Source organism: Homalodisca vitripennis, unplaced genomic scaffold, assembly GCF_021130785.1.
Source record: "Homalodisca vitripennis isolate AUS2020 unplaced genomic scaffold, UT_GWSS_2.1 ScUCBcl_163;HRSCAF=1458, whole genome shotgun sequence".
In the NCBI taxonomy this organism is placed as follows: domain Eukaryota; kingdom Metazoa; phylum Arthropoda; class Insecta; order Hemiptera; family Cicadellidae; genus Homalodisca; species Homalodisca vitripennis.
In genome coordinates this window covers 47,074-66,278 of record NW_025776293.1, presented here as the reverse complement: position 1 = coordinate 66,278, position 19,205 = coordinate 47,074, and the positions used below count along the sequence as shown (strand labels likewise).

The following is a 19,205-nucleotide window of genomic DNA, read 5'->3' as shown; positions in this document are numbered from 1 at the left end:
TTGTTACCTACTGATGTAAAGCTTACTTCTTACACTAATGTACCCATACTTTCAATAGGTAGGTTAGAAGTAAATGTTAAGTATGAAAGTCAAAATAAAGTCCTGAGTTTATTTGTAATTAAAAATGGTGCACATCCACTCATGGGAAGAGATTGGATCAAGGAGTTAGGGGTTGTAATTTCTTTCAAGAATAAAGAAGAGTTATTTGTAGCTAAAAATGACGATGATGTAAAATATAATAACTTAGTAAAGAAGTTAGTTTCAGAGTATCCAGAAGTGTTCTCTAAAGAGTTAGGTCAGTGTAATCGTGATCCTATCAGACTGGTGCTGAAGGAAAATAGTAAACCCAAATATACTAGTCCTAGACCATTGCCTTTCACATTAAAAGCTAAGGTAGAGCAAGGAGTTAGAGCGTCTAGTAAACGCTGATGTTTTGATGCCTGTAAGTAGTTCAGAGTATGGATCTCCTATAGTTCCAGTACCAAAGAAAGATGGCAGCATTAGAATTTGTGGCGACTTTCGTTATGTAAATTCTCAGCTAGAGATAGATCGTTATCCAATACCTAGAGTAGAGGATCTTTTCGCAGAAATGCAAAAGGGTGAATTGTTCAGCAAAATCGATTTGAGTCAAGCATATATGAAATTGAGACTAGATGAGTTTTCACAGAAATTATGTACAATTTCAACTCACAAGGGTTTGTTTGCCTATAAAAGACTTCCTTATGGAATAGCTAGTGCAGTAGGAATTTTTGAAAAAGTAATAGAGCAAACTTTACAAGGTGTGAAGTGTTTTTTGGACGATATCATCATTTCCGGTCCAAATGTAGAGACTCATTTTAGTAGACTGAGAGAAGTTTGTGAAGACTTCAAAGGGTCGGTTTTACAGTAAAACAAGACAAGTGTAAATTCTTTTCTTCTAAAATAGAGTTCCTCGGATTTACAATTGACAAAACCGGACTACACACCTCGGAAGCCAAAATAAAAGCTATTGTAGAGGCTCTAGAACCCAAGAATGTAACAGAATTAAAATCCTTTGTAGGATTAGTCAACTACTATGGCAAGTTTGTACCAAATATATCAACAGTTCTACGACCATTGTACAATCTGTTAAGAAAAGATGTAGAATTTTCCTTTGATAAAGAATGTGTAAAATCCTTTAAGCAAATCAAAGAGCTATTGTGTACAGCTCCAGTGTTAGCACACTATGATCCGCAAGCTCCAGTAATACTAACGACCGATGCTAGTGCATACGGTATAGGTGCTATATTAAGTATTGTAGATAGCAATGGACAGGAAAGACCGGTAAGCTATGCTTCACGTACGTTAAATCAAGCAGAACGTAACTACTCTCAGATTGACAAAGAGGCATTGTCATGCGTCTTTGGTGTAAAACATTTTCACCAGTATTTGTATGGACGACACTTTACGTAAAGAAGTGATCATAAACCATTAGTCAGTATTTTTGGACCTAAAAAGGGTTTGCCAGTGTTCGCAGCAAGTAGACTTCAACGTTACTCTTTGTACCTCAGTGGTTATGACTTTGACATAAAATATGTTAAATCAGATGACAACAGCGCAGATGCTCTGAGTAGATTACCATTGAAAGTGTCAAAATCAGAAGACAGTTCTGAATTGCTAGGGTTAGGGACCTATTTACATTTTGTAAAAGAGAGTTCTTTGCCAGTATCATGTGAACAAGTAAAACTTGAAACCCAGAAAGACCCAATACTAAGAAAAGTGTTAGGCTATGCTATGTATGGATGGCCAAGTCTTATTCCTAAAGACAATATAGAATTGTACTCGTTCTTTGTAAGGAGAGAGGAAATAGCTGTTGAGCAGAGTATCTTGATGTGGGGTTACAAAGTAATAATTCCAAATAGTTTACGTAATTATGTTTTAAACGAGCTCCATGCTTCTCATCTCGGTATAACAAAAATGAAAGCAGTAGCTAGAGCTTATCTGTGGTATCCAAATCTGGATAAAGATATTGAAAATCTTGCTAACAGTTGTTCATCCTGTCTTCTTGAAAGACCGAATCCAAGTAAAAGTGAGTTACACCATTGGCACTATCCTAGTAAACCATTCGAGAGAATAAACGCAGATCATTTCTATTATAAGAATAAATTGTATTTAATTGTCATAGATGCGTACACAAAATGGTTGGAAGTTTTTGAGACAAGTTCAACTTCCGCTAGTCAGACTATTAGTGATTTTCGTGAGTTGTTTTCAAGGTTCGGAATACCAGTCACTTTGCATAGTGACAACGGTCCACCGTACAGTTCAATTGAGTTTAATAATTTCCTCAAACACAATGGTATCAAATATACAACTAGTGCCCCGTTTTACCCTAGAAGTAACGGCCAAGCAGAAAACTCAGTGGCTTATGCCAAGTCTAAACTGAAATGTGCTTTCAGAGAAAATGTAAATATTCAAGTAGCTTTAAGTAGGATATTATTTGACTATAGAAATTCAATTCATATGACTACAAATGAATCACCAGCAATGTTAATGTTTGGTAGACCACTTAGAACCCGATTAGACATTTTAAGACCTAATTTATCTAAGGTTGTTGAAGAAAAACAAGGTAAACAAAAGTTCTATGCTAGAGGTAGTAAAACATGTAATTTACCAATTAACCAAACTGTGTTAGTAAGAGATTACAGTAGATCTCAAGAGCGATGGGTAGAAGGATGTGTAGTAAAAACAACTAGGTGCAACAATGTATTTAGTGAGGTTAGCGTCTGGTATTGTTTACAAGCGTCATGTTGGCCAGCTGATAGAAGTCGACACTGCTCCAGTGACAGATCAAACAGCTGAGAGCCAGCAGACAGCACGCTCTGACTGTGCCGACGACAATCCAGTAGGCAGTAACCGCACAGCTGATGCGCCGCGGCATTCTATTTCTGTCCGCCCCAGTACAGCTATGTCACCCAACGCTTCTCATACTCACACTACCTACACCAGTCCTATTACTCAGCGTTCACCACTTGCTCGTTCCACTCCTGTTCGCAGGTATCCTCAACGAGAGCGAAAGCCAATTACAAGGCTAGATTTGTAATAGTAGTTTAGAAGTGTATTACGGATAATGAATTTATAATGTGTTTTATTCCAATATTTTATTAATATAATTATTCCAATAGTTGATATAACAATATTCTTCTCATTTTGTATTAAAAAAGGGGTATTACAGGTTATGTGCTTAAGAATTTATGTTCAATTTATGTAATTGTTTTTTAATGTAACAAAATTGTGTGTCTAATTAAGAAGGGAGGGATGTGATATCTGTGGTATATTATATAGTGCAGGACTATATCTATTCTTACAGTGTATGTAATATGTTGGCAATGGATGTCGTATGAATAAATCCTATTGGCCAAGGGATGACGCTCCCCCCTCCTTGTCCTACCACCACCTCTAAATACCTGAGTCATGAACCGTAACCTCAATACTCCGGTTCAGTGTGTTATTCCCACGGCCGTTATTATATACTAAAAGTAGTTTCATTCACCCAGTTCCCGTTGAGTAGTACAAGATAGTACACTTCACATCCAAGAGAATCACAGCAGGAATCTGTCGGTGGTGTTGACCTCCACTCACAGCATGCTGCACCAGTCTGACAACTGCATTCACTGCGTCCACTGTCGAGCATCCCGACCTGAATCCATACTGGTTCTCTGACAGAGCATTAGACCTCGCTCTTCCTGGAGTCTTCCTACCAGTAACTGCTCAAACAGCTTACCTACTGTGCTTAGTAGGCATAAAGGTCTGTAGGAGTCTGGCCTGCCATCTGGCTTACTAACTTCCCAGTAAACTAAAACTCTAAGATTATTCCTATTTTTAAGCAAGGCGATCAGTCTGAAGCTACAAACTACCGGCCAATCTCACTTATTTCAACCTTTTCAAAAGTGTTTGAAAAAGTTGTACTCTCTAGACTTTTTGACTTCTTCAGACTTAATAATCTTCTTACAGAACACCAATCATTGAAAGAAGTGTTACTTATCCTAACAGCACTACAATATCCGTCATAGACAAGCTTGGTATTCACAAGGACATGTATACCACATTCAAAATCTTTGCTCTGTTGACTACATTTAGTTACAAAAAAACATGTTTTCTTCAAAATTCAATTTATGTACAAAAATCTTTTTGGCAATGCCCAAATTAGTGTTTGAAAGAGAATCAAGACAGTGACCAGACTTAGCATTAATATCAATAAAAAGTAAACTCCAATGAGTGCCATTGTCAGACTTGAGTTCCGCTCCATTATTATTTATACAAAGAAAAGCAAAGTCAAATGAGTAAAAAGAAAGATCTTTCAGTTGTTGCTTTACAACATCAGGGCTACCATGGTTAATAATTTGTGTTACAGAGGGACCTAAAAACAAGGCTTTTGCCTTATTGCTGTCATTAAACGCATCAAAATAAGAATCCAGAATCCTGTCATCCAGCCAACGCCCAGCTTTCCATACAGAGTCATTAGCATTATTAAGCTGCGCTCTTAACTTAACTACCTTCTTATTTAACTCTAAATTCTCTTGTTCACAAATATTTAATTTCTGAATAAAACCATCAGCCGTGGCATTTTTCTCCATAATTAGAGATTGGAGAGAATGATTTTCCCCTATAATTTGATTTAAAGTACCTTTACATGAATTTAAACTATTTTTCAACAACATATTATCTTTTAAAATAGAGTCTCTTTCTTCAGTGATGACATCTTGGGCGTGTAAAGAGTCGTTCATTGCAGCTCGACTATTACCTTTCACCTCCAACAGTTTATTTTCGAGAGATAAAATGTCTGATTTGCCGGTTTCAACCAAAGACTCGAGATGTGAGATAATGCTTGAAGTTTCGTCAAGTTTTTTAATAAGTTGGGAGACACCCTTTTCCAATTCCTGCAGTCTAGGGTCCGGACAATTAGCTTGCAATTTTTTCCAATTTAGGCAGAGTTCGGAGACAATGTTTGCAGAGATGTCATCAAGATTGTTTGTAGTATTTAATACACTTTCCAAATTTTCACAAGCTAACTTAGCACGAGTTACCACCATTGTCAGTTTATGGTCAAACAAAATCAGAAGAAAACAAAAAAATAATAAATGTGCCTATTAAAACACTATTATTACAGTCAGGAAGGAATACCGGATTTCCAAGTACTCCTGAAAAAGAAAATTGGCAATCAGCACTGTAGATATGTAGTAAGATTGCCGTCCATAAAATGCAGGCGCAAGTGAAACCGCGCCGTAGTCGGACAGGTGGCTAGGCTATTGCACTGTAGCTGCAGGTAAGGGGAATTTCGTGCGGCGGCAGCCTGCTGGAAGACTCTAGTGCGCATGCGCCGACTGAGCGTTTCGTGTCTGCAGGTACCCATTCATGCCGATATTTCCAAGAATAGACACTTCACTGATAACGCCAATCCTGACAAGCATTACTACCTACGGTAGTCCAGAGTATTTAGTGGCACCGGACGGCCGCGGGGCACAGTTCAAGTAAACGCTGAACTCGTTTAAACTCTGCACTCGGATCATATTATTTAAATATATAAAATTAAATAAGCAGCGAAATACCACACAGCAATTAGTGTAGGACCAGGCCTACCAACCTCCTACCAACCTGGTTGAGGTTAGAAGTGCGGCTTCAGGTTCAATATCCTTCCTCTGCAACAGTTCCCTTATCATTTTGGCAACCTGGTATTTGCCTCTTCTATTCATATGTAAGCCATGAGTCGTAAACAGGTGACAAGGTAGCAGGTGGAGAGGAAGAAGTTTCACGGTACTTTTGTTCAATTCAATAATGCTCTCAATTTCACCATTTATTCTGGAAATTTTTATATCCAATTCGCAGCAGTCGTGCCTCATAGGTAGTGTAGCTAGTAGGAGGTTGGTGTGCTTAACACTGCTGATTAAATTGTTAACATCCATCATTAGCCGATTGACACCTGTTGTTTCAACACTGTTTGTTCCAGCTATCAAAAAACATGGTCCTCGTTGGTAAGGTTCTTAGTGATTTCTTCAACCTCCTCCACCACCTGATGAAACCTCGCACCAGGTCTAACGTATGAACATACATTCAAAGACGACCTCTGCTCCACCATAGAACTTAGGTTTTTCCCATGACTATCAGCTAAAATGATTAGTTTGGGTCTTGTGTTAGTTACCACAGGGGTCTTTGATTCAACGTTGATATTTGCTTGAGTGTTATTCTTGGCATTTGGTTTCTTGGTGGTTCCATGACGAGGCTTTGAGATTTCCTTTGTTAGTTTTCCATCGTCCTCATTGTCTTCCAATTCCAAACTATTGAACGGATTTTCACTTACAACAGTACATTTTTGTTTAGGAGGTGAGTTGTTTTTGGTTTTATTCCGAGATTTCACCTTAACGTCTGTGAACTCAGAGTGTTGTAGAGGAGGGTAGCAGTGGAGATACTTTTTGTTTTCAGCCGATTCATTTAACTCATCAATTGAATCTCTAAGTTGTAAAATAAGTACTTGTTTACTATTAAGTTCTTTTTCATATTGTTCCAGTCTAATGAGAAGTTGTTCGTTCATTTCATTTCCTAAAGCTTCCTCTCTTGTCTGTGTGCTGGTTGAGATGCATACTTTTGGTGACAGGTAATTTAGTTCCTCTGAACTATTATAAATGGTCAGTTTTGTTTGTAGTTCCAACAGTTTTTTATCTTTTTCATATAATTTTGTTTCTAGCAGTTTTATTTGGTTTCTGAGACTGGCTATCTCTTTCTCAAAATTCCCACACATTTCGGCAGCTTCTTCCTCCGCCAGGCGTAGGGATGATTCCATTTTTTCCTTTTCATGTAGTAGCTGGCTGTTTATTTTGCATATCTCCATCGAAGTTTGTTCAGCAGGATTATACAAGAAAATCTCTTCTGTGTTCTCATCGCTAGAAACTTCATTCTGTATTGGATTGAGCTCAAGATGAGTCTTGGCTTCCTCCAAGGCAATTTTCAATGAAGGTGTGATTCTCTTGTTTGATAAAGTTTCTGTTACGTATTTATTATAAGAAAGAACATCTACCTCCTTGCACAACGCAGTTTCATTTCTACCAAAAAATACAATCTGGTATTTGTTGTTTTCAAATTTCGAAACATAAGCTGGCCATGCCTGATATCCCCTCACTTTGGCAAAGACAACTTTGTTATTTGAAAACATTTCTCTTTAATGTAATTGATTTAAAATGGGTTTATTAAACACAGATTGTCAATTTCTCAATGTAAGCAATGACACTAGCAGGATATTTCAAACACACTTATTTAGTGATCGATTGAGTCACCAATAAAAGTTTATTTCTTTATAAAACTCTTCTTGTTATATTTTATGTCAAGAATATTCTTATTTGTAATACAAAAAGCAGGATAAGAAAATGAGTTGATTAAATTATAAATATAATAAAAACGTTATAGTAAGAAATAATTTGACTTCAATGTATTAACACACTATGTTTTTAAATTTATGAACAGTTTCTATTAAAAACTGCAATGAATTGAGACAATGTCATATCAGTGATGTGCACAAACAATAAGAACATGTTCCATCAAACCAAGTTTTATTAGTAACAAAATTAGAAACTGAAAAAAAACGGTTAAATTATTCCTCTTAGGCCTAAACAAAAAAAACAATGGAACAAAAATTAATTATTAATTTACATTTGTGAGAATCTTTGTGATTAAATTGATCGCTTGCGTTTGTTAGGATGACCTGGTCCGGGTCTCGGTTCAGGGTGGTCAACTAACTCTTCTTCCTTGAGTTATCAGTGACTGTTACTGCAGGGCACAACAGATCTTTGTAATACTGGCGGATATTACTGAACAGGTATTTTTTTCTGTCATCTGACAATCCTTGAGGGAGCACTCTGTCAGGAAACCCTGTAGGACCATCATCAGATGGGAAAATCCAGTGAACATAAACATTACCATCATTTTCAAGTTTGCACTTGACAACACCTTTGTGGGAGTTCTCAAATTCAAAATGGTTAAACTTGGTGATATTGGGAATTTTCTTAGAGCCATTTTTAGCCAGAAAACTTAGCCAGTTGTAGGTGGTACGTTGGTATTGCCTCCCTCATCTCCAACAGCAACACTGAAGTTGACTTTGGATGTTGGAGCGGATGCTTCAACTGTGTGTACTAGTTCTTCAACTGAAGAAACATAGGTTGTTTTGAATTTTTTCTTGAAAATTCCAAATCCCCAATCACAAGAAAACTTTGTATGTCCTACTGGTAAAAATGAAAGAACAATCTTCTGGTTCATATTGTTACTCACCCGCCAAGCTAGATAGCCAACCAAAATATTATTTTTATTTTGGCCGACACAATTGTCTGCATGGATGTACATAATTCTCTCACCATGGCTGAAATGCTCAAGGTAGTGGTGAAACAGGCTCACAATAAGATTAGAGCCTTTACCAACGTTTACACTCTCTGGTATCAGGTAATTGGCTTGTCTGTTTATGGTCTCACACATAACACCATAAATCCCTATCTTAAAAGGGACCAAAAAATATATAGGTCCTGGCTGAAGGGGATTGCTTGGAATATGGACCTGCTGCGCCATATCAAAACTGTAATGCGCAGTAGCATCAACACTAGAAGTTAGGTTCACTACTTTCTTTTCCAACAAAGCTATCTTTGCTTTTCTTGATGATGTTGTTGTAGAATTGTCTCTCTTTTGCAACCAGATCCAAATGGGCTGTCATTTTTCTAAGGGTTTCCATTTTTTCTTCATCTGTTGCCATTGCCATTTTGGCACCAGATGTATAGTGCTGTTGACATGTGGTACACAGGTCTGAACGTGGCTTCATTATAACAATGTCACCACAGGTTTCACGCCAAATGTTCCGAAATAATCTTTTCGAAATAGGTTTCTCAGTGATACCATCATTAAAACTTGCAGCATATTTTTCATAAACTGTTCCTACTGATTCATTTGAGGGTAAAAGTTTCAAATTCGCATTGTACACTGTACTAGCACGACCTGGTAAAGTTAGGGCATTTTGCTCTGCTAGTTGGTTAGAAACCTAACAACAAAGACAATTCTGTTATAAGAAATGACATTTTTTGCCATTTTACCTGCATTACCATGTGGTTTAGATATTAATCCACTTTTATTGTACACCTTGGTAAGGCGTTTGAATCGCTTTATTTTTATGTTATGGGCAAACATAAAAGTTTCTCGACATATTTCTAAGCATTGAAGAAGGTATGTGCATCTCGATTTCTGTCTCTGAGATTGTTTTTTATGTTACCCAGTTGTCATTGATGAGTCACGTGTAAGACAATGTAACTGGTCCAAAATTACCTGGTCGAGTTTGTTTACATGGTTCTCATAAAAATCAAGTTCAGCATAATTTCTTCGCATTTCAACCAGCTCATCGGCCTGCCACTGGTGGCAACAATGTTTTTGGCACCCACAGCCATTTTCTAAAAAGGCTTCAGTTATATTAACATCAATATCTGCAAATCAGGAGGGAGATTATCATATGCATCAGGAACAATCAGTGGCTGCCCAGCGTCGTTTTCATTGACAACTTCTTCCTCAACATCCCTTTCTATTTCTATGATAATATCATTAATATTAATATTTTCACGTACATCTTTAAGAGTTGTTATACCGGATAACAGCGAAACCTCAGATAGTTTGGCAGAGGCTAGATTATTACCGACACCAGCATCACTTTGTTCATCACTAGAGTCATCACTACTTGAGGACACATCACGTTGACAAAAGCACTCTTCATACACTTTATAGTCGTCATCACTGACTTTATCAACACCAAACTCATTAAAAATTTTTAACAAACCTTTTCATCCATGTTTTACATTAGCAGTTTGTGCAGGAACTGGAGGGAAATGGGCAGAAACAGTAATAAAACACAGCAACAAAACAGCTGTTTCGTGTCAGGCGTCTGATCGGTTGGTTACAGACAGCAGATACCTGATTGGTTATATTTGGCAGACAGCTGTGTTATTGAAGAAAATGTTCTTTTGTTAGATGAAAGTTCAATTAGATATCTGAAATGGTGCTAGAGTGCTGGGAAATGTTGATTTACTAACTATTACACAGTATCTAGAAAAAGGACCCAAAGTCACTCCATGTGAACTCCATAACGACTTTGTGTCCCTTTCTTATAACCTGACAACAATCACTTTATCGATGATTATTTCGATGTTACCAATTAAATATAACTTTACAGTCGATATTACGTTGTAAAGCAGGAGTTTGTTAGGAATAATCTAATGAAAACCGAAAATCAATTTTTTTAACCTTTACTCGACTATTTGCTTGTACTGAGAATTTTACTCTGTTGACTTTGGGTCCTTTTCGCTTTCCGCATCACATATTGTGGGGAAACAGACAGAAACAAAGGGGGTATTCCAATAGTCATTTAGCCTTCCCATCACAATGGTTCCCATGTATAAGAGTAGGCATAAATTAAATTTATTTTCCTCAAGAGTAAGATCTTTCCACGCATTGGTCCTTGAATAATTAATCAAATTTGGTTTTTAAAGAAAACTTCATGGGCATATGTATTGGTCATTCTAACAACATTACTGAATCTATTATGAATAGAGTTGTAAGGTTATGACAATGTAGGTACAAAGTATACAACATTTAAAGTATTTAAGTTTTTACTGAATAAAATACTTGTGTTTTTTAATATAAAACTTTCTATTCATTTTAGTGTAACAATGTTACAGTCAGCAATATCATACGTCTGTTTATATTGTCTTCAAAGAATTCTTAATTTTGTAATGACTTTACCTTTTTCCAGCTTTATCAAGCCGTTAAAACTTTTGCCTCTAATCAAGTTCAGTAAGCACATAAGGTTTTATCTAGCCTTTGAAGTTTTTTCTTTCAGATAAAAATATTTCAAAACTTCAAAAAGTATATTAAAACTCACTATTGAAATATTTGTATTTATGCGGTAGCAATACGCCTAAAGCTTAAAAACTTGACAGTACTACCCAACTTTTTTAAGACTCCTTCCAATAAGGTGTAAAGTGTTTACATGTCTTTTTTGCAGCAAAGTTTGCAACATTTTGAAAGTAGGGTCTTTCTTACTTCCGGCTATATTTTATTCAAATTCTTTCTCCCCGCTCTAAGTACATTCCATGTATAAAATAATCTTAGCTACACTGGGCCCACGACCTATGGCCAAGCATAACTAAATGTGTTATCCATTTTAGATAATAAATCATATGTCTTTAAAATACCCACTAAATTTTGGAAAAATAAAGACATTACTTAGTGATCTCCCCTGTTACCGAACATAAATGCAGTCGGGAACCTGTTCCGGCTTTAGAACACCTCCACGTTGGTTTGGAATACCATGGAGCAAAATTAAAAATTTGTAATGATGTAGGTTATTTTATAACATTTTTCGGTTCTCGTTCTTTGCTGGAGCTGCTTAACACTGATGATGATGATCGCTGTGACATCCAGAACGATGGTGTTGACTGTAGTGAGCTTGACGTGCTTGCCTATGGATGGACAATTTTAAACATATCTTGTCCTTCTATTTCTAGTACTTTATACTTGATGATACTGATGATACTTGATAGTACTTTATAATCGCCTCTGTAAACAAAATTCCTGATATACCTCTAGACATAAGCTGTGTGTATTAATTAAAATAATATTTAAGTCAACCAAATGAGTCAACAAAGAGAAATACACATTCGTCTACTTATATACTGAACAGACGGTACACACTTTTCATCTTCCCTCCAACATTTCCACATTATATTTGTAAAGTGTTTGAATCTTAAAATGGTTTATATATTTGTCTGGATTTGCATGTGACAATGTCTTACCATTCGTTCTAAAAGTATTAAATTCTGAGCCTAAACCAACAATTTTACCATAAATCAAGACTTTCAAGTAAAAAAACCTCCTTTTCATTCTCCTTAAACAAAGAGTTGCCAATTGTCCTATTTCCCCAATGACCATATAGTAGTTTTATTTTATAGTATTAAAAACCTCAAATGATGAATAGTTAAAATAGTTCAATTAGACTTAGGTGGAATATTGTACTTCCACCCAGCTGGATTTTTACTTATAATCTGCTAATCATATATTAAGCTGTATATTTTTTCAATGCCAAATTCTAGTATATAATATAAGACTTTAAATAATACTGTTGTAATCATTACTTGTCCGCTTCTTTGTTTCTGACTCGATCACTTTTTATAAATGCTCATGGAGATATAAAGATCCTGCAATTTTGAAAGTGATATAATTAAATTACACTTTTTATACAGACAGCTATAAAAACATGATGTTACTTGTAAATTAAGGTGAAAATAAACTTTTATATTTGCATATAATATTGAGAGTTAAATATTTAATTCCATACTTTAATCTGTTACTTTAATCACCACTGGGCACGTTTGGAGGGGCAGAACCCGTACCGCACTATCCAACCGGTGCGCTGCAATGGATAGTCGCGTTACAATAAAATCATTACTTTCATAATGCACCCTGTAGTCAGGGCTACCTCTATTTGGTGTATTCTCATTTTCATTTACATAGAAGACTTGTAAATGTATTAAAATCTCTTCACAGTTGTTATTTTGGCAATTGGCTTCACATAAAACAGATTATCTTAGGACTAGTACAGATCTATATGTGGTAGATGGTTTATACCCATCAAGATAAGCATATGAAAGCTTTAGTTTCATCTTTTGTTATATCAGTCCCAATTTTTAATATTTTTTCTGTTTAACACATTTATTTCTCGTCAATAAAAATTTTTTAATACATGATTATCAAAAACCTTGCTAAAATATGTAAGTGGGTTGTATTGAAAATACATGTAGGAGAAACAACTTATCAAAATATAATTTATATACTTCACTTTTCTGAGGAATTGTAACTTTATCCGTCCATTCAATGCTATTTTGTGCTTTATTCAGATTCTTTGTTGTTGTTTTTTCACTTGTACGTTTTGTTATTTTCATTACTACCTCTCTTTTATTTTGTGTAATCTTTCTTCTAATTTGCGGGCAAGTTTCATTGGATAGTACAGATCTGAATCTGAATTATTTTCAAGTATGGAATCTATCACCCCAAAATAACCTTTATCTTGTTTTCATTATACTTATGCATCATTTCATTATTTACATTCAATGTTAAAGACCTGCGTGTATTTGAATGATCTAAACATCATGGAATACCATTTTTGTTACATCTATAAACCCTAATCTCAAGTTCACTGTGCCCAGCAAGTCTGCCACTTAATGGTATAACATTCCCTGAAAGTCTGCTGGTCAAAGAACTACCATCCCTAGAAGGTCCGATACTCATAGATCTGTCACTCATAAGTGTGCTAGTTATAGGCCTGTCACTCATGAGTGTGCTGGTCATGGTTGTGTGGTTATAGGTCTATTGGTTGAAGATCCACCGCACACAGAGCCACCGCTCATGGGTTTGCTGGTCATAGTTCTACCAGATGCAGAACTGCCGCTCATATAACCACCAATCATGCGTCCTCTGGTCATTCCTGGATGCAGGTTCGCTGCTCACACCTGGACTTTCAAGCCAACATTGCAGCCAAGGTAATGTTCGAAGCTCACATCAAATGATTCATTACTATTCTGAGATTATCATTTTTATCAAACGGCTCGTAGTCAAGATCAGTGATGTCACCACCGTAAAAGTCAAGTAACTCTTCCTCAATACCAATATCTGGATCCGGGATTGATACTGGTAGGCATGCCTGATTCTAGACCATCAGAAACTAGTTCTACTTACAAGTCACTGTCATTTAAGTTTATTATTTTTTAACTTACTATGTTTTCTACTGGGAATGTTTTCTTCATCGAAGGAGGATATTTTCGCACTATTCGATACATGCTTGTATAATTTACTTTACGTTCACTTTGTACTAGACTCTTGAACTAAAATTGGAGGATGTAATTTGTACTTATTTGTTAAACAAATTAATAAACAATAAATGGTAACAATGTAATTAAAACCGGTGTAGTTTTTAAAGTTTAATTTATTCACAAAATTTTAGTTTTTTAATAAAAAAGGAGCAGTACAGTTTAAAAGTATATTTATCTTTTAGTTTCCATTCTTGACTGCTTCTTGAATTATTTCAGCTAGAAGTTTTACCCCCTGCAACACACAAACTGGTTAATTAAATCAAATAATTGAAGTTGATTACAAAATAAATAATTCTTCTTACATTTATTATATTCTTCTTCAGAACAGCTGAATATCTTATTTCAACTCCCAGTGTGGGGTTCTAATATCAGCAGGACCTCCCTCTCTCTTCATAAATCACTGGTATCTGTAACTTATTGGATACCAGTTGATATTGTTGCAAACAACAGTGGTGTAAGTCTGACTTACTTCACTATTCCCTGGAAACAGGTGACTTACTTTACTATTCCATGAGAGCTAGCCATTGTTTTGTGAGTAAACAGTTGATCGTGGTCTCTGTTAATATTAATAAATAATCAGTTTAAACTGAAGTAACCACACTTTCACAGTATTTAAGATGAGTATGAGTGATTCTAGTTTGTCTGTGCCTTCAATTCTTCAGGATTCTGGATCTACATATATACCTACAGATGAATCAGTTAAGAGTAACTGATTAGAAAAAACAGTTAAGAAAAAACGGTAAACTCTAGTTTTTTCTCAAAATTATAATATAAGTAAAAATGAGGCCCTCTATATAAAAATCTACTTACCAGTATTAAAAGTAAACATGTTATGATGTACCTTACACAAACATATTCAGTTAAGGTAAATTCTGTGAAAATATAAAAAATACACCATCAAACCTTGATATTTGAAGGGCACGGGTGAAGAATAAAAGTTGTTGTTTTCTACATTTTTTCATGAGAGCAATAAATTACTCTAAGGTAAGGGCACCAGTCGTTGATCACTTACGATTACTGCTGCTATACATAATTTCTTAATGACCACATACATTAACATTTTTGAGAATCAGTGAATACTTTAAGGAACTCATTAAAACCTCCAGATTAAGTTTTGTTAATAATTTCAATTTAATTAACTATAAACACTTTAAATATTTTTAAACAATATTGAGTATTGGCATCAGTAGTTGACCATATGAATAATAGATTAAGGTAAATAAAATCAGAAACATGTAAAGTTAGTTTGTAATTCTTTACAGTGTTGTATATTAATAATTGACTTCCAAAATGTCAAAACTGTAATTTTTGAATAAGGAAAAATTCAATGTTCAGTAATGAACTCAAAAACTGGAAGGCACATAACACACATCTTTTAAAAACTACGTTAATTCCATAGAAAGTCCAACTCAGGAACAGAGTAAACATTACGAGTTTTACTGGTCTTTCTAGGCTCATTTATGTGGGATTTCAGATTCATCCACTGGTATTTCAGTCTTTCGGGACATTTCCACAAGCTACCACACTGTACCATCAATGAAATTGTTGGAGTATATTTAGTAACTTTAATTATTTTGTCAAGATGATAGTTATTTTGTAAAGGCTTACTAGAATGAATAAGGTTTCTGCAGTTCTCATCTTCCGGGGGCACTCTTTCTCCAGAGGAAACTCTATACTTGAGTCAGAGCTATCTGAAGGAATGTTTGATACTATTTTTTTTTTCTATTTTTCAAATGTCGGATCATATTTTTCTTTAATCTCTCATTCTCCTTCATCTTTCATTGTCTTTTGATGTTTCTTTCTAAATAAATTGCTTCAAATTTCATCTTTCTTCTTTTCAAAATATTTTTACACAATTCTCCTGAGACAATCGTTAGCATTCTTTCGCTTACAATCCCTTTTTTCTTGTTTTCTTCAAATGCTGGATAAAAGAAGTGCCTCTAGAATGGACTTGATATTCCTCTTGTAGTCGACCTCAACGTTTCCATTATTCTATGAAATTTCTGAATTTTTTGATGTTCCAGGATCGTCTTTGAGATCATCCACATGACTCATCAGCGAGACCAGTGGATGACTCTGTTTTTTGCTGATCTTCATTCCTCGCAGATTGAACTAGGTCTGAATCAATTTTTTTCAGTCACTAATCTCGTTTTTGTTTGTCTTTGTTAGAGAAATTTCATTAATATTTCCTCCATCAACAAGCCATCATCAGCCTCTTCTTTGTTAGAATGGAAGCAGGGCAAAATTTTTTGTTCATTGGTAATTTACCCTCTAAGTTATATTTCAATTTTGTTCTGAGGACTGAACATTTCTTAGCAACTGCCCTAATAGATGTTTTGTGCAAGCAAACATCTTCATCTGCAGCTGTAGTTTAAAAATGTGTTCTTATTTCCAGACACCTTGAAAATAATGTTTTTCTCCTAAAAAAAATTTAGCCTATATAAATCTATTCCCATTTAACAAATGGGTATTTTAAGATCAACACTTATAATTTTCCATATCAGTTGAAGAAATAGCCCTAGATTTAGTTCTGAAAAAACTGTTTTTAGAGTTGACCACATCTTAAAAGTTACGGGCAAATTTGGAATTGAAAATCTCTTTAGTTGAAGTTTGATTAGCTTCATCCCTAGATCTAGGACAAAATCAGAACTGGTGAAAAGTGAGTTTTGATTGAATGTGCTTAAAAAAATAAAACTGTCTGCAGTGCTTATATTAATTATTTGAAACAAAATTGTAAGAGGCCAATGCCTTGTCCTGCTGCTGGACGTATAGACAGCACACTTCACATCTAGCAGGTCTATTCCTGCTTTGGTTTTGTTGTAATATGCAACGATTTCTTGTTTCCTTTCTCCTCATTTGTCACAATATTGTGGTGTCCATTGATACAAGCAACAAAACTTTGTTTTTCTCAGAACAATATATAAAAAGGTAACCTTTCATCTTTTTAGGCACGTCCTTTTGGTTTGGTCTTACAGTACTACAAGCACCAGTTTCATTTTATAAGAGCCACTGAAACACTCAGGCTTGTGCCCCAGATATCAAGTAACCTAGTACATGATTTTGTTGTGAATAGGAATTTATTTATGGAGGTGTTTGTACCATTGAGATCCTACAGTCTCCTGAACAGTGATATAGTTTATATCTTTTACTGAGTATATAGACAATCATAAAATCTTTTCTGGTGTGAAGTTTGAAGAAAACTTTCTTCTAGAAGTTTTGATAACGTTCCTATCTTTATGCATGGTTGATTTATTTTCCTAAATCAATAATAAAAATTGAATTTTAAAACAAGATTTTAAAACATTTTGTTTTTAAGCTCTTTAAATTCTAAAATGAAGAGTATGAAAAAATGTTTCAATTTGCATATTTGCCATTTTGACATAGTCATGCAGACTCCAGGTTATTACACTGGGCTATGGTAAAAGTGAAACACTTGAAGTAATTATAATACATACACAACACATAAATAAATCTGTACCCGGACTTAAGTCCTGCAATGTGAGCTCCGGAAAATTGTTATGCGTAGCTATTTCCAAACCATAACATGACTCACATTGTGGTTACATTTCCCTGCACTGTTGAGGTGGTGATTACCTTGTCCATCTGCTCAGGTGAGGCCAGTGAGTACGAAAGTCTGATGTAGTTATACTGAGGTGGGGTCAGTCCGGCAGTGAAGGGGTGTCCTGGGACCACAATCAGGTGTTTCTCCATACAGTGCTTGATAGCAAGGCTCCATGTGTCCTTCAGGACAGGCACCTTGACCCACAGGAACATGCCCCCTGTCGGTACATTCCACTCTGCTATATCTGCACAGTAAATCATAACTGTCAAGATCGTTACTATCGTTTACTTCTCAGTTTTATATTTGATGTAAATAACGTATTAATTAGCTTCAAAAAACATACTGGATGGATTTAAGTTAGTAATGCCTAAAACATTTTTTAGAATATTTGATTTTGCAAGCCCATCCTAATAAATCCATATTATTGTACATTACAAAATATACTAAGTGATAAAAATATTTTTCAAGGAAAACTCATACAGAAAATGAGCAAAGCACCACACGTTTTGTAATTCATATCAAACTGATGATGTTTGAAGAGTAGTCTCATCTCCAATGAAAGTGAAACATAAGGTTTTATTCCTTCCTCTTTGGAGATGGGACTATTGCTTTTCCTGTTATTTTCTCTTGCGGTACAATATTTATCAGTAAATGTGATCCCAATCATGGCAGTTTCGTACTATAATATGTAATTGTATAACCACAACTCGCCTTCGGCTCGCTGGGGGCTACGCCCCCAGGCCCCCAAAGTAAACGCTTGCAAATTCGGGGATAAGCGGAATTCGGTGACTGGTTAAGTCCGGACATTAAGTAAATGACAAGGGATTTAAAAATTGACCTTTTTCATAGATTTTTTTCCGGATTCGTAAAAACTTTTGACTTTGAGGGCATTTTGCGGTTTAAAACCGTTAGAGATACGACAAAAAAGTGACTGGACCTTTCTTGTTGGAAATTTAATTTTGTCTTTCGATTGTGCCCTCAGATCTGATCTACGACCTATGGTTTAGCCAGAAATGAGCTCGGGAGAAAAGTCTGCACGGGTCAGCTATCTTGAACTGTTTAGTATAAACATAATAAAAACCGACCTCAAGGCAGTATTTTAAGTCGAACAGGGGGTTTAATATCACCAGGAGACTATCTAGTCAAGGCGAGAAATTCCCTGGGTGGGTGATTAATGTTAAGGAGGTTAAGACAAGAGGGGGTTTAATTTCGTCAGGATATTGTCTGGTCATATGAACAAATTCCCAGGGGGGGTTAACGTTACCGGGGGATAAGTCTCCAGGGGGTTATCTGGTCATACCAGGATCTTCCCAGGGGGGGGGGGTTAAGAGATTTGGTGACTGGTAAAATTCGGACATGAGGTCATGGCAGGAAATTCCCTGGGGGGGTTTAATGTTACCAGGGGGGTTAACACATCAGGGGGTTGAATGTACAGGAGGTTATCAGGTCATACCAGGAAATCCCCGGGGGGGGGTTAATATTACCGGGGGTTAATGACACACTTGGGCCTTTTTTAGAGGGTATTGTGTCTGTGAACATAATAAATATTCCTCTGTCCCTATCTACTATTGACGCTTAGCTAACGCTCAGCCAACTCCCGAAGTCACTGAACCTTTTCTGTAGATCACGTGATTTCCTAAATCCCGTTTAAAATTTGTTTTGAGTTACGACCAACCGTTTAGCCGCTATCAAGCCCGGAATGTAAATTTTTAGGCGAAAATGTCCAATATTTTCACTTAATCGCGTTT

The 19,205-nt window shown here is 35.8% G+C and overlaps 1 protein-coding gene across 1 annotated transcript in view; it reads right to left on the bottom strand.

Annotated features, from left to right (window-relative positions):
• Window positions 1-13,990: 13,990 nt before the first annotated feature.
• LOC124370425 (kynurenine/alpha-aminoadipate aminotransferase, mitochondrial-like) overlaps window positions 13,991-19,205 on the bottom strand; it is a 39,302-nt gene continuing 34,087 nt past the window's right edge. Inside the window, exons 7-8 of the mRNA XM_046828709.1 lie at window positions 17,490-17,701; window positions 13,991-14,127 (exon numbers count right to left, since the gene is read on the bottom strand). Of these exons, the coding sequence (XP_046684665.1) occupies window positions 14,074-14,127; window positions 17,490-17,701 (266 nt within the window). The 3' untranslated portion in view covers window positions 13,991-14,073. The remainder of the gene's footprint in view (window positions 14,128-17,489; window positions 17,702-19,205) is intronic.